Consider the following 16,082-nt stretch of genomic DNA (forward strand, 5'->3'; position numbering starts at 1 on the left):
CCCCACACTCATGTACCTCTTCTTTTTGATTGTTGCCAGTAAGTGCTTCACTCCCTTCAGGGTTCAAGCCTGCCATGGTGCATAACACCTTCCATGATCACCAGACACTGTTGCTTGCAGTCAGTACTCCTCGTGGCCAGGCTTCATCGGCAGCAGCAGCCAATGACAGGGACAGCTGAGCTCAAGTCCCACCCACCAAGCCCAAAAAAGCCACGACTGACAGCAAAAATCGCCCAATAATAAGCAACCCTCGAACTGAAAAAAAAAAAAGTAAATTGCTAGAAAAAAAAGCCCAAACTTGCGTCAAGAGTTGACGGTGCGGCGTCACATGCTGTCGCATGCATGTGACGCTGAAGGGGAGCGGCTATGTGGACTGGGCTTGCGCGACACACCTGCACGCTGCAGGCGACACACTAACGTGTTGCGACACACAGTTTGGAAAGCTCTGCCCTAGCATATGCCTTTAAGAGGCATGGGGTAAATATTCATTCCATTATTACTACTTACTATTTCTATAGCTCTATTAGACATATGCAGCACTGCATGTAATTAATACTAAAATTATACCCAACAATTATTCAAAGCAAAAAAGTTATCTAATCTTGTTAGCCTTTTTTCATTCTATTTTTAACAATTTGTATCTCAACTTAACATGATTCCACTTCACCTACCTGCACAAATTAACTGAGATGGGCATGTACAAGTGAGCTCACTCAGCATTTAGAAGCAATGACCATACACAAACTTACAAGTAAGAGGATGGAGGGAATCAGAAGGCTCTCAGCGGAGCTGTTAAACAGAAGTAACTAAACCATTCCATTTACAATTCTGAATGATAATCCACAACACCAATCAAAGAGGGGTATTTAATTCTAGTTCTCTAGGGTTGCACCCTGCTCTGGTTTTCAAGATATCAACAATAAATACAAGTCAATAACATTTGTTCTAAGAGTCCAGTTAAATTATGGGTAGAATGGGGTTTATACAATCCTTGATTGTGTAGGAGTCACTATGTTTTGTAATATATTTTTTTGTTTTTCTGTTTTATAGGGTGTGTGTGTTTTTATGGATTTGTATATATGGTCCTTTTAAAATAATGTTTTGTGTTTACTAGACCGTACACTGCCTTGAATAGGTTTTACATGGAAAGGCAGGTTATAAATTGGTACATTAAATTAAACAATTGAATACCCCTGAACCAAAACATGTCCAGTTCTCCTGTATGATCAGGAAAAATGGACCATTAGTATTGAAATGTTTCAAATACCACTTCCAGAACCAAAGTCCTATAAAAGAATTTCTAAATATGTCAGCCCCCTGCAAGTTTAATTTGCAGGGGGCTGTGAGCAATAATAACTCTAAACTACAGTTTTCTATTTTGACTTGCAGTTCTGAGACAGTGAGTCAGACTGATACCGTGTATCAGTCAAGCAAATGTAAGCAATAAATAAAGCAGTTGTAAAGGATTCAACAAAATTTTTTATTTTTTTTATTTATTTATTTATTTTTTAGTGTTCATGCTTGCTTAGTCCTAAATGCAAGCAGACTTAAAAACTACTACTAAATCAAAACAAGAAAAGGTTATCTAACCCAAAGCAGGATTTGGTAATTTCTTTGTTTACTAACCAGCTTTCACCCATGAGAGTAATTTGTAATTTTGGGGGTTTGAGCATATCATCTTTGTAGTTAAGATTGCTTATTTTTATTTGAGGGTTATTCGGCAGATTTGTTGCTACCTGCACCAACATGATTTAAGAACAGAAATCCAGACCTTGGTAATTTCAAGATAATATGTAATATGGTTTTCCCTAACTCGGCTCTAGTTAATCCAGAATACTGTGGCAAGATTTATTGGGAACTTGAAAGCAAATTCCATATTTCTCCTAAACCTCATGAATTGGATTTACTGCCAGTTCAATATCGTATTCGGTTTAAACTATTAGTGCTGCTTTTTAAGATATTGCACAATCAAGCTCCACAATACCTTGTAAAGGCAATTAAAAAATATGTTCCAGGCTGTGCACTACCTTCATCACAGCAAGAGTTACTGATGGTGCCAACAGTTAAGGATGTTGAACCGGAGAAACATCATTCTCAAATGTTTTCGGGGCTTGCCCCAAAGAGACAGAATGTCCTCCCTTCTAAGTTGAGCGAAATACTGGATATATTCTGTTTTTGAAAAGCCTTAAAGCCATGGCTGTTCATCCAAGCTTTTAGTTAATTTGGAAATTGACTGGGTGGGCCTGTTTTGAGGAGATAATGATGGGCTATTCTAGTACTGGTTTAATAAGAGGTGTTATGTGTTGAGTGTTGCATTTTGGTTCTGTTTTAAATTGTATGTTTTTAGTTGACATATTGTAAATCGCCTTAAGATTTTTTGTAAGGAGATACATAAATACGATAATAAAAAACATCAAGAGTTATCTTTATTCATTTCTCCCTTCCCTATTCAACCGAATAAAATTATAGGGGTCCATATTCAAAAGCATTTAGCTGGCTAACTCAGAAGTTAGGAGGCTAAATGAATATTTGAGCACATATCTGACTAAATTCTAGCTGGCTAATAAGTTAGATGGCTAGAATTTAGCCGGATACATTAGGGGCATTCCGGGGGCATAACTAAGAGGAGTTGAGTTTGCAGACTTACAGGGTCATTTATCAAAATGCATTAGGGAGTTATTTTTCGTATCTTGAGATGCATATGCAAATTTTTAAAATTTAGTCAAAGGAGAGGAGTTTATAAAAATGGGTGTTTAACATTGCGCGTCTTAGTGAAATGCACGTTTTAACGCTAGAAATAACTACTCTTTTTTTTTCCTGGCAAAAAAGGGAGAGAAGGGAGAGAGCGTGAAAGCACTACGGAGTGGGGAGGATGAGAGTGAGAGAGAGCATGTCTGTGTGTATGTGCCTGTGAGAGCATGTCTGTATGTGAGAGCATGTCTGTGTGTGAGTGTGAGACAGAGCATATTCTGTGATTCAGCATGTGTGTATATGTGAGACAGGAGAAAGATTGTGAGCAACAACCCTTCTCTCTCCCCTGCTAATCCACAACAATCTCAAGGAATCTGTAAATCAAAAGATCCCAGGTATGAACAAGCAGGGGATTTTTAATTCTTTTCAGGTTTTAAGTATTGGGTGGAGTTTGTGTCTGCTGTTTTGAAATCTTCTATTGGTCTTTGGAAAATTTATATGAGTTTTCAATTACTGGATGTTATTCTGTTTGTCATCTGTCATATTCTTTTTCCATTGATTATTTATATTTCCTGATTTTGTTTGATGTTTTATAAGGAATTGTAATGTCTGTTTTTCCACTGTTGCGCTGCATACACAGTCTGGCTTATCATGGTTTACAGTTCAATTTTTGTTTGCACATTTGTATTATTAATTTAGGGTCACTTTATTCTGCATTTGGTGAGGGTCTGTTTGTATACTGCCTGTGTGACAGAGTTGACATATTCTTCTAGTGTGTAGGTTCTGTGTAGGGATCTATAGCAACTCGCTTTGTCTGTTTTCCTAATAGGTTCATTAGCGCTTTAGCCTGATGTAAATTGTAGTGTTGCCTTTTCATAAGTAGGGCTGCTAGTATTTGAGTACTGGCAGTTATTGCAGTTTTTGTATGGGAAATTTACTATATTGAAATTGTAATTCAGTTTACTCCTGGCTTTATGAGGGCCAAGCCGATACCCAAAACACATTACAATAGGCCTTATACCAATTCAAGGGTCTTTTAAACTTTTTTGCAGGGTTTTAATGCACTGCATGTAAAGCAGAGTTGCTTACCTGTAACAGGTTTCTCTTAGGACAGCAAGATGTTAGTTCTCACATATGGGTTACATCATCAGATGAAGCCCGGCACGGAGAACTTTGTCTGGCACACTGAGCATGCCCAGCATGCCACTATCCTCATGCCCATGCGGGGTCCCTCTTCAGTCTCATAACATAGAATTACAAAAAAATAAAACAAAGGAGAAACTCAACTCTGCGGTTTGGCAGGCGGGTTTCCTCAGGACTAACATCCTGTGATCCTAGAAGAATACCTGTAACAGGTAAGCAACTCTGCTTTCTCCTAGGACAAGTAGATGGTAGTCCTCACATATGGGTGACATCATCAGATGAAGCCTGACACGGAGACCTTTGACTGGCACACTGAGCATGCCACTATCTATGTGTCCATGCGGGGTCCCTCTTCAGTCTTGTAACAGAATTACAAAAAAATAAAATAAACAAAGGAGAAACTCCTTACCAAGCTACAGGCTGATCCTGGCAACAACAGTGACCAACAGACACTTAACCAGGTGTCAATGGGCACAACACTGGTGCTGTTGGTAACAGAGGGAGACAGCCTGAACCTGAACAAAGGGCCCTAGGAAGAGAGAGTTGGGTTTACAGCTGAAAGAGATTCTGAAGGACAGATTGGCTGAAGCTACTGTCATGTCCAAACAGTAGTGGGCAGCGAACGTGTGGAGGGAAATCCACGTTGCAGCCTTGCAAAAGGAAAATTGGTTCTTACCTGCTAATATTTGCTCCTGTAATACCACAGATCAGTCCAGGCCAGTGGGTTATGAACTCCCACCAGCAGATGGAGTCAGAGAACAAAGCTTCGAGGCATTGGTATCCCAAGTGTGCCAGCTGCGGCTCATCAGTATTTATCATACCCAAGCAAAGTATAATTGACAAAAAAACATCTAATTCCCGAAACAAGGGCGAACAAGGAAAAAATTCCCTCAAGGGTCCGAAACAAAAGACCCCAAATACCTGAAAATCAGGTTTGAACCACGGTTCATAACAAAAACCAAAATATTACAGAATCATGTTGATAGATTCCCTATGTACAGCAGCTAACCGTTAGGCAAATCAGTCTTTCACAGCAGTAGCACATGGGCGGGATCCTGGACTGATCTGTGGTATTACAGGAACGAAAATTAGCAGGTAAGAACCAATTTTCCTTTCCTGTACATAGCCAGATCAGTCCAGATGAGTGGGATATACCAAAGCCACATTACACCGGGCGGGAACCCGAAAGACCCGCTCGCAAGACGCTCTCCCCAAAAAGCGCTTGGTCCGGATCCCTGACAGCCAGACGATAATGCCTTGTGAAGGTATGCAGGGAAGACCAGACTGCGGTTCTACAGATCTCCTCAGGCGACAACAACTGATACTCCGCCCAAGAAGCCGCTTGCGCTCTCGTCGAGTGAGCTTTCAAACCAATCGGGACAGGGCGACCCTTCCCGATGTTGGCCAAGCAAATTATTTCCTTCAACCAGCAAGCCAAGGATGCCTTAGATGCCATTTCACCCTTCTTCAGACCTCCAAAGAGCAAAAAAATGTGATCCGATTTTCGAAAAGAGTTAGTGACCTTCAAATACCGAAGGAGAACCCGGCAGACATCTAACAGATGAAGATCTCTTCCCATAGCGGGGTCACGAGCCCAATCAGGGAATCCGGGTAACTCCACGGACTGATTAACATGAAAGTCAGACACCACTTTCGAAAAAAAAGGAAGCATGTCCCAGAAGCTCAAAAGGGGGATCACGAACCTCCCTCAACACCAGATTGAGATTCCACTCCGGGCATAACTTATGAAGAGGACAACGAAGGTGCTTCATCCCTTTCAGGAAACGAACAATGTCAGAGTGGCTGGCTAGAGGCCTGCCACCTACCCGCCCTAGGAGACATCCCAGGGCCGAAACCTGAACACTCAGGGAACTAAAAGCCAAACCCTGCTGCAAAACCACCAAGACCTGAGGAATGCTCACCGACAACAGCACTATACCCTGCTGGTCACACCAGACTTCAAACACCTTCCACACTCAAGCATATGCCATAGACATCGAGGGCCGCCTGGACAGAAGCAGGGTGGAAATCACCTGTTCTGAATAGCCTTTCATCTGTAACTGCTGCCTCTCAAACACCAGGCTGCGAGAGAGAAGTGAACCTCCTAATCCGAAAAAATTGGCCCTTGTCGCAGTAGGTTCGGCAGATGAGCTAGGCATAGTGGGCAGTCTGTCGCCAACTGTACCAGGTCCGCAAAACCATGGCCGACATGGCCACTCTGGTGCCATCAGAATTACCGAACTGGGATGGTCCTCTATGTGCTGGAGAAAGTGCCTGATCAGGGGCCAAGGAGGAAAGACATACAGAAGTATTCCGGTTGGCCACTTGCAAACTACGGCGACTACTCCTACCGCCTGATTTCCTTCTTTCGGCTGAAGAACCGGACCGTCTTGGTGTTGACATGGGTCGCCATGAGGTCCAGTTGGGGAACTCCCCATTGGGCACAAATATGATTCCAACCTTCCCGGGATAGTTCCCACTCCCCTGGATCCAGCTGTTGACGACTGAGGAAGTCCGCCTGCACGTTGTCCACGCCTGCCATGTGAGAGGCTGCGATGCCTTCCAGATGAAGCTCAGCCCAAGCAAAGAGGTGTGCTTCCTGTGCCACAGCCGGACTCCTGGTTCCTCCCTGGCGATTGAGATATGCCACCATGGTGGCATTGTCCGAGAAGACTCAAACCATTCTCCCCTGCACCAGGGACTGGAATGCCAACAACGCTTTGCAGACTGCCCTTGTCTCTAGGCAATTGATAGACCATGACCGTTCAAAGTAAGGACCAGGTTCCCTGCGCCGCATTACCGAGGCACACTGCTCTCCAGCCTTGAAGGCTCGCATCCGTTGTCACGATCAACCAATCTGGGACTTCGAGGGGCATCCCCTTCTGTAAGTTGTCTTCCGACAGCCACCATTACAGGCTGGACCTGATTTGCTGCGACAAAGTCAGGGGCAACTGGTATTGCTCTGACATTGGGTCGCACCGCAACAGTAGATCTCTCTGCAACGGTCTCAGGTGAGCGAAGGCCCAAGGCATCAATTCCAATGTCGAAGCCATGAACCCCAGAACTTGTAGGTAATCCCACACTCTGGGGATTGGAAGCTGTAACAAGAGACCCACATGCTGCTGCAATTTGTACATCCTGTCATTTGTGAGAAACACCCTGCCCTGGAGGGTGTTGAAAAGAGCTCCCAAATACTCCAGACACTGAAGGAGTCGGATGACTTTTCGCTTCGTTGATTACCCAGCCTAGGGACTGGAGACAACGGATCAAACTAAGTACCGTCCACTCGCCTTCCTCTTCCGACTTGGCTCGAATCAGCCAACCATCGAGGTAAGGATGGACCATTATCCCTTCGTTCCGGAGGGTCGCTGCCATCACGATCATCACCTCAGTAAAGGTGCGCGTGGCCGTCGCCAGTCTGAACAGCAGCACCCGGAACTGAAAATGCTGACCCAGGATCTTGAATCGTAGGTATCTCTGGTGAGCACTGTGAATCGGGATGTGTAGATAAGAGATCCAAGGAGGGGAGGAACTCTCCCTTTCGAACCGCTGCAATGACTGTTCAAAGTGTTTCCATTCGAAAACGGGCACCTTCAAGCAGCGATTCACCTTCTGTAGGTCCAGAATGGGTCGGAAAGTGCCCTCCTTTTTGGGAACCACAAAAAAAATGGAGTACCGTCCCCTCCCCCGTTCCTCGGATGGCACGGGGACGATCGCCTTCAGGGCCAGCAATCTTTGCAGAGTGTCTTCTACCGTGGCTCGCTTGCTGCGGGAAATGCATCGCGATCCCACAAAGACTGGCACGAGAGGCCAAGAAAATTCTAAGGCATAACCTTCTTTTACCACCTCCAACACCCAGTGATCGGAGGTGATCCTGGCCCACTCCTCATAAAATTGGGGCAACCTGTCCCCGATCATCCCGTCTGAGGAGTGGGCGAATCTGATTACATTGGGCAGGCTTCCCAGTTCCAGTTCCCTGACCGAAACCACCTCTGGCAGGACAGGTGTTCTCACAGGACAGCAGGATGTTAGTCCTCACGAAACCCACCCGCCACCCCGCGGAGTTGGGTCTACATACGTTTTATTATTTTAGTTTCGCTTGCGCTTTTTGCTATAAGACGAGACTGAGGGAAGACACTTGTGGTCACAGGGATAATTGAAGGCTGAGCATGCTCAGTGCACTCAGTGTGCCAGCGTCAGTCAAAGCTTTATAGAAACTTTGACAGAAAGGTTTTCTGTAGCGAGGCTCCGTCCACTGATGTCACCCATATGTGAGGACCTACCATCCTGCTTGTCCTGTGACAAGTGATATTTTTACCTCAGAAGACTTTACTTTAAATGTTCTTGTTCATGTCAAATCTAAAATCTATAAATGCATAATTTTAAATTGTGTGTGGGGAGAGTGTGATCGGGGGAGGCAGCAAGCTGTAAATTTTACCTAGGGCACTTAATACCCTTGCATCGGCCCTGCCTATTCACAAAGGTGCATGATGATTTATCGCAGGCCCCATTATTTCCAATAAAGCGTGTTTTTCGCATTAAAACAGTAACACACTTTTGTGACTCGGGCTGTAAATCAAAAACCAGAAATTCCAATAAAATATCTGCGCAAAGTCCTGTAATATCTTCTCTCCCTTACCTCCCACCCCCCTCCAGGTGTAATGGCGTTGTCAAATCTCAAGTGATTACCTTGAATTAAGTATCTAAACAGCAATACTGCTAAACAAAAGACTTCAAAAAATTCATTTGAAAGTTAAAACAAAAAATTTACTACGTTTCCTTGCTCTTTCAATTTTTATTTCATCAGAGAGGAAGCATTAAATGTTGGAGTCTGGCCCTTTCAATGATTTGAAATGCTGCAGAAAAGGGGAGGCAGGCAGATGACAAGAGTTTCTGAAGAGGTATGGCAGATAGGGTGTCAGTAAATATTCCTAAGAAGTTGGAAAACCTGTCATACTCTAGGAAACCCTACTACCTGCCTCACCTGTTCTTCATATCTGCATCTATCCTCTGGGTGGGGAGTGAATAGCATGGAGATGCATCTGTGGCATACTCGCTCTACTCACATTCCTCCATACACTCTCTCTCTTTTTCTTCTTCCTTCCTCTTACCCCTTTCTCCTCCATCCCCATCCCCTTCTCTTCTTCCCTCTCTTTCACTCACTGCCTCTACACTCCTCCACTTCCTTTCCTGCCTCTCACCCTACACTCTTTTCACTCACATTCCCTCCTCTTCCTTTCACCCACTATTTCTCACTCCCTCCTCTCCTCTTACCCCCTCATTTCTTTTCTCTTTTCACTCACAATCCTTCACTTCCAACCCCCTCTTCACTCCTCACTTGCATGCCTAATCCCCTCCTAACACTTCTTCTCTTCTTTCCTTTCCTCCACTCACACTTGCCTCTGACTCACAGGACTTTTGCTGACCTGGGTTAGGGACCCCGCTGGCACTTCCTTCTGCCTCTGTGAAAGACTTGCTGTCTTGCTGATGGGTTGGGACATCACTAACACGTCTTCTTCCTGCTATCATTTTAGTATTGCTGGCAGGGATCCCGCCTGCACCTCCTACTTCCATCGCCAAACAAGAATTGCTTTGGCTGGAGTTGAGGACCTTGCCAGCACATCCTCCTCCTGCTGTTACACAACACTTACTGGTGAGGATTGGGGATCCCGCAAGCACTTTCTGTTTCCATCGCAGCTGTGTGTTTAAAAAAAAAAGGGTAAACTGCTCCATGGGCCGGAAGAGTCCTGCAGGCTGTAGTTTGGGGACCCCTGATTTAAAACAACCATGATACCTGAAGACTGGAAGGTGGCCAGTGTGATGCCAATTTCTAAAAAGGACTCCAGGGGTGATTCAGGAAATTTCACACCTGTGAGCCTGATATCAGTGCCAGGCAGAATGGTAGACACCATTCTTGAAAATAAAATCACTGGCCATATAGACGTGGCTTAATGGGAAAGAGTCAACATGGTAAAGCAAAGGGAAATCTTGCCGTATCAATTTTTTTTAGATTTTTTTGGAAAGTGTAAATACACATGTAGATAAAGGTGATCCGATTGTTTATTTTAGATTTTTTTATATTCCACTTTTCGCAGCACTTCAAAGCGGATTACACATTCAGGTACTGTAGGTATTTTCCCTTTCCCCAGAGGGCTTACAATCTAACAGGTCTATCCAGTACCGAGCGGTAGGAAGAGCTGCGTTAGTGCCCGGCGCACCCGCGGTTGCCGCACGCACAGTGCAGCTCACCTACCGCTCGATCCTGAACTATAATTTCATGCAAATGTAAACCGCGTCTAAGAAGGGTCCGTGAAGCGTTAGGCCCGCGCAACCCATTTTACTGGATAGAGCGCCTATACAGTATCCTGGGTGCGCGGGCCTAACGCTTCACGCCACGCTGGTATCTGTCATTTCAAATGTCATTTGAAATGACAGATACCAGGAAGTCGGGACTGCCAGTCCCCCCTCCTCCCGAATCAGGGCGCGAAAAGCAGCCTTGCTCCGGGAGGAGGGGAGAAGGGACTGGCAGTACGAAGCGACTTACTTTTTGCAGCCCCCTCCGGACATCGGACGACCTCTCCTGCCTCCAGCTGCTCGCGAAGATGGATGCCTGCAAAAAGTAAGTTGCTTCGCCGCTTCACACTGTCAGTGTCTCTTCTTCCCTCCTCCCGGAGCAAGGCTGCTTTTCACGCCCTGCTTCGGGAGGAGGGAAGAAGAGACACTGACAGTGTGAAGCAGCGAAGCGACTTACTTTTTGCAGGCATCCATCTTTGCGAGCAGCTGGAGGCAGGAGAGGTCGTCTGATGTCCGGAGGGGGCTGCAAAAAGTAAGTCGCTTCGCCGCTTCGTACTGCCAGCCCCTTCTTCCCTCCTCCCGGAGCAAGGCTGCTTTTCGCGCCCTGCTTCGGGAGAAGGGAAGAAGAGACACTGAGTGTGAAGCAGCGAAGCAACTTACTTTTTGCAGCCCCCTCCAGACATCGGACCTCTCCTGCCTCCCGCTGCGCGACTTACTTTTTTTTTGCAGCCCTCCGGCCATCAGCAGGAATGGATCGCGGCTCCCCTGCCTCCCGGCGAAGATGGACGCCTGCACGGGGGAAAGCGGCCCCTGTGCGTGCAATTGGCCGCTCAAGACGTGACGTCACGACGTTTGGCGTCACGGCATGTGACGTCACGTCTTGAGCGGCCAATTGCATGCACAGGGGCCGCTTTCCCCCGTGCAGGCGTCCATCTTCGCCGGGAGGCAGGGGAGCCACGATCCGTTCTTGCTGATGGCTGCAAAAAAAAGTAAGTCGCGCAGCGGGAGGCAGGAGAGGTCCGATGTCCGGAGGGGGCTGCAAAAATTAAGTCGCTTCGCCGCTTCACACTGTCAGTGTCTCTTCTTCCCTCCTCCCGAAGCAGGGCGCGAAAAGCAGCCTTGCTCCGGGAGGAGGGAAGAAGGGGCTGGCAGTACGAAGCGACTTACTTTTTGCAGCCCCCCTCCGGACATCGGAGGGGGCTGCAACGTTTTTTTTTCGCTTTTTTTTTTTTTTGCTTCGGGAGGAGGGGAGAGGACTGGGGCTGCCCCGGAGACCGGCACCCATGATCGCGGCCGGGGCAGGTGAGCGGGGGCTGGGGAAAGCTTGCCGCCTACCCTTACTCCTGCCTCTAACGCAGGGGTAAGGGTAGGCGGTAAGTTAGCAGGTTAAACGCGCGACAAAACGGCAGGGAAAAATAGCGATAGTCGGGGCGCGGGTTATGGGATGCTAGGGAATAGCTAATTCGCTCGTTTGCATGCAATATACATGCCGCGTGCGGAAGGGGTTGCCCGGGGATTTTAGGACGCGGTAGGAGTAGGTTAAAGGGGATTCGGGATCGCAGGAAGGGCTAACGCGGCCGGAAAGTGAGTAGAATGCGGGTTAGGAGCGGGGTAAACGCGGCCGCACTTTACTGGATAGACCTGTAAGTTTGTATTTGGATTTTGAGAAGGTATTTGACAATCTACTAGATAAATGAAACTTGACCGACGTGCTGCAAATGCGCAGTAGAGAGCAACTCTACCGCGCATGTGCGGGCAGCACATTGGTCAGAGCTTGCCAGTAACAAAAATGGCGCGGCGAGGAACAGTAGCAGCGGCGGCAGCGATGAGCAGTAGTGGCGGCGGCACGCGCGAGGGAGGGAGGGACCTTCCCCGGAGATCTTCCGTCTGCGCCATCCGAAGTGGTTGTGAATGAGCTGAGAGAGGGGGAGTGACTGAGGGGAGGGAGGAGGGAGTGACTGAGGGTAGGGAGGAGGGGGAGAGAGTGAGGGGAGGGGGGAGGGAGACTAGAGGGTGAGGGAGAATGAGGGGAGGGAGGGGAGAATGAGGGGTAAGGAAATGGACTGAAAAAAAAATGTTAATGTAGCCCGTTGTTACGGGCTTAACGGCTAGTATCCTCCATAAGAGACTCCTCAGGAAATCACAAACTCAAATTCCCAGTCCACAAATCCTACTGTGGTCTGGGAATTGGTTAAAAGAAAGGAAACAAAGGGTACGATTAAATGGTCAGTTTTCCAAATGGAGAAAGGTCATTAATAGAATACCACAGGGATTGTTACTGGGATCTGTGCTATTTAATATAATCATAAATTACCTGGAAAAAGTAAGGTAATCAAATTTAAAGCTATCAAATTAATTAAAGTTGTTATAACAGCAGTGGGTTGTGAGGAACTGCAGAAGGACCTTATGAGATTAGGAGGATGGGAATATGAATGGTGGATGAAATGTAATGTGGAAAGGTTATCTATTCTGAAGTGCTGCACAATTCTTAATATTTAACAAGTTTCCAGAAAGAAATCAGAACTACCAAATTAATTTACTTGAAAAGAATTTGTCCATCTTGTTCATGAAATCTGTGCAGTAATGCTTCTTCAGAAGACACCCAAGTAATTAGTTTGGACATCTGTTTTCAATCCAGAGTATGTCAAGATATGCATTTAACTTTGTGTCTGTTAGTTTTAAATATATAGAAAAGAATAAAGATATTTTTAAGACAGAGCTTAGGTTTGTTGATAGAAGTTTTTTTTAAAGTGATTTGTACAGGACAAATTTTTCATTCAGATAATGGGTGACCAGTTGATAAATGATCTTGGGAACATTTTAATTGTGGAAGCCTCGTTCCCATTAATAGATCAAAAGATGGCAGATGACTGTACAGCAATATGTGGCATGATACCTGTTTTCTAATAAAACAATCTATAATACCAATCAATTTATTTTAGTAAAATACATGTTTTAGACCAATAAATGATTTCCTCAATGCTAGGTTAAGATATTTTGAAAGATATGTCTACTAATGTTATTGAGTATTCTATCAACCACTGGCACCAGAAGAGTTGAGTTAATCTCCATTTTTATAAATTTTTTTAATAGATGGTTGGAAATACAGTTCTCTCAGTTTTTTTTTTTTAAATAGGTTGTTCAATCATTGCCAAACCTGCTATATGGAGCTATTAATAATCATATAAACATAATACAGCACTCATATCCTTTTTGCTGGTAAGCCTACAGCACAGTGCTTTAATTGATACAACCAATGCTGAAATCTAAATGTCCAATTAAATGTACACCTGAGTCTGTCTTTTTACTGCTTTAGCTGAAATCAGAGCATTTAATTTTCTTATCCATGCCAATAACCTGTAATAAAATAGATCGTTAACTTGTGTCTGTCTTCTAAATATTGCAAAGGTAGTTTTCAAAGGTCATGTACAGCATTATCTTTGGATAATTGTGTTGGTCCAATAAAAGATATCTCACACAGTCCCACAGGGCTACTAGAATTTTACACAACTACACAAAAGTCATTACACAATGAACACACATTTAAAAATGTTGTCCACACCCTGTACTGTTTTACATTTTAAAAACTGTTAACAGTATTCATTTATATTTAATTAGAAAGGAAAAAATACAAGTCATGAATTTTCTCTGTTGATGTCAACACACTTTATCATAGAAGTAAAATGATCTTTGATAAAGATGAAGTTCTAAAATGGGGGGGGGGGATGGGGGAGATGGGTAGACTCAAGAGTAAAATTAGAGAAAATGCTTCTTCATGGAGGGGGTAATGAATGTGGGGAATAGCCTCCTGGTGGAGGTAAACGTTGGCAGAATTCAAGAAAGCTAGGAATCTCTGTTCTTATCCCAGGCTATCAAGAAATAAAGGGGTCTGTGACATTGAACTAGGAATGATCCTGGACAGATTATGCTGGTCTCATGATCCTTTGTCTGCTGTCATATTGTATGATGTGATAGTTAAAGAAAGCCTATGCCCATTAAAAAAAAAAAAATATATATATATATCTAGACCAAACATGGATGAAAGCATCTTTAAATTAAAGTTACCTTTATGGTCAATGGTAGGTTTGTAGGCCTGGAGAATTTTCGGAAGAGCAATTCCCATGTCAAGTTCGGTTAAGGTCAGTTCATTCATGAAGTATGGCAGCTGAAAACAACAAAAGAATGCCCAACTTATTCTGTAGGGTATAAAACTACACATTAATATATTTTGGAGGTCAGTCTGTGGAAATTTGGCTTTTCTAATATTTATACACAAGCTTGTTAGCATGTAATTTTTAATACAAGTTATTCCTCTTTACTATTCAAATTAATAAAAAGGAACCCCTCAGGATTTCTGTTTTTTTGGAAAATCTTCTGCACCTGATCCTCACATGTTGGGGGGTGGGGTTGGGAGGGGAGGAGAAGGATAAGAGTTCTCTGCTTATGACATCAGTCTGCTGCTGAGGTGTTGCAATCCATAAACACAGTAAAAGAATAGTTTCATGCTTGCTGAATCCCTACCATTTCAACAGAATTTGAACTCACTCCTTTGGTTCAAAGAATAAAATTCTACCTTTCCACTAACTGCTGGCTGTATAAGATTTCAACCTACTGTGACTCATTACTCATTATTTCACTCCCATGAGAGGAACAGATAAAAAAAGGAACAAATTAAGTCTAACAACTAGCCAGATTTACTACTGGGTCCTTAACTACTAAAAAAAATAAATAAATAAATACAAATATATTTACACTACTGTAAATAAAACCAAAAGATCCTGTTTCTGTGCAAAATGCTTCTTGGAAAAATGAAGGGAAACCCCCAAAAATGTACAATATGCATATAAAACTGTACAGCATTGTATATACTTAGTGGTATTACAACATATCACTTAGGGCCAGATGACTAAGAAACATAGTAACATAGTAAATGACAGCACATAAAGACCAAATAGTCCATCCAGTCTGCCCAGCATTGCTTATGGTAGTAACTGTCGCTCCGTGTAGGTTACCTCATGTACAAATTTTACACCTAAAATTAATATAGGTTACCCCATTTCTTCATTACCATCCTCTAGCCTCTAAGGATCCACAGTGTTTATTCCACATTCTTTTGAATTCAAAACTCTTTGGTACATCTGGTCCTTACTGAGGTATTTGTAGCTTAGTGAATGAAAAATTAAAAATGCAGAACAGAAATCTTGCTAGAGACTGCAGACCCCATTCTGCAGCTGGATAATTAAAGAATTAAGAACATACAAAGGAAACTGTTTCAGGAAGGACTATCACAGATTTCTCTTTAAGATTATTACTGTAATAGACAGAAGACTGATTTTCTTAGCCTTTCTCTAGTTAAGATTATAGTGTAGGGTCTGATTTATTTGCGGAGGGTGGTCTCTTTTTGGCATTTTGGCTTAGATTGGTAACCTATACAGTAGGTGAATTAGTGAAAATGGTATTTTTCCATGGACAGCAGAACAAACAGCCACACAAGTGGGTGACATCATCCAACAGTGCCATGTCAGAGTATCCTCTCTCTCGAACTCATGAATAGGCCAATTTTAAAACAAGCATGCATGCGCCCATACATAGGCATATCAGCGCATGAGCAGAGATATATATGCTGGAATTTTAAATCATGTGCACAGTTGCACATGTATGAATTAAAATACGTCTACCACACGTAAGTATGCTCCTAATTTTAAGAGGCTACTCAAGCTGTTTTTAATGCACATATGTAAGCAGATTTTAAAACATGCTCGAGCGAAGAATATTCCTAGTTTTTCCATTTACTCCACCAGTTTGCCCAGTCATCAAAATCTTCCAGACCCCTCTAGTTCTTCATTCTGTATGCCCCCCAGCTGACCGGGAACTCTCACCCTCTCCTCTAAGCCCTAAAATGCGAGATCTAAAGACTTGCTCCTTATCAGAAGCAGCAGTAAAGTTACGCGGCT

General features: G+C 44.0%; 1 protein-coding gene across 3 annotated transcripts in view; it reads right to left on the reverse strand.

The window, feature by feature from the left end:
- TEX2 (testis expressed 2) overlaps positions 1 to 16,082 on the reverse strand; it is a 158,062-nt gene that overhangs the window by 52,357 nt on the left and 89,623 nt on the right. For all 3 annotated transcript variants that reach the window (XM_029600741.1, XM_029600740.1, XM_029600739.1), the window contains one exon: positions 14,194 to 14,293. In XM_029600741.1, the coding sequence (XP_029456601.1) occupies positions 14,194 to 14,293 (100 nt within the window). The remainder of the gene's footprint in view (positions 1 to 14,193; positions 14,294 to 16,082) is intronic.

The sequence above is a fragment of the Rhinatrema bivittatum genome, chromosome 4 (genome assembly GCF_901001135.1).
Source record: "Rhinatrema bivittatum chromosome 4, aRhiBiv1.1, whole genome shotgun sequence".
In the NCBI taxonomy this organism is placed as follows: domain Eukaryota; kingdom Metazoa; phylum Chordata; class Amphibia; order Gymnophiona; family Rhinatrematidae; genus Rhinatrema; species Rhinatrema bivittatum.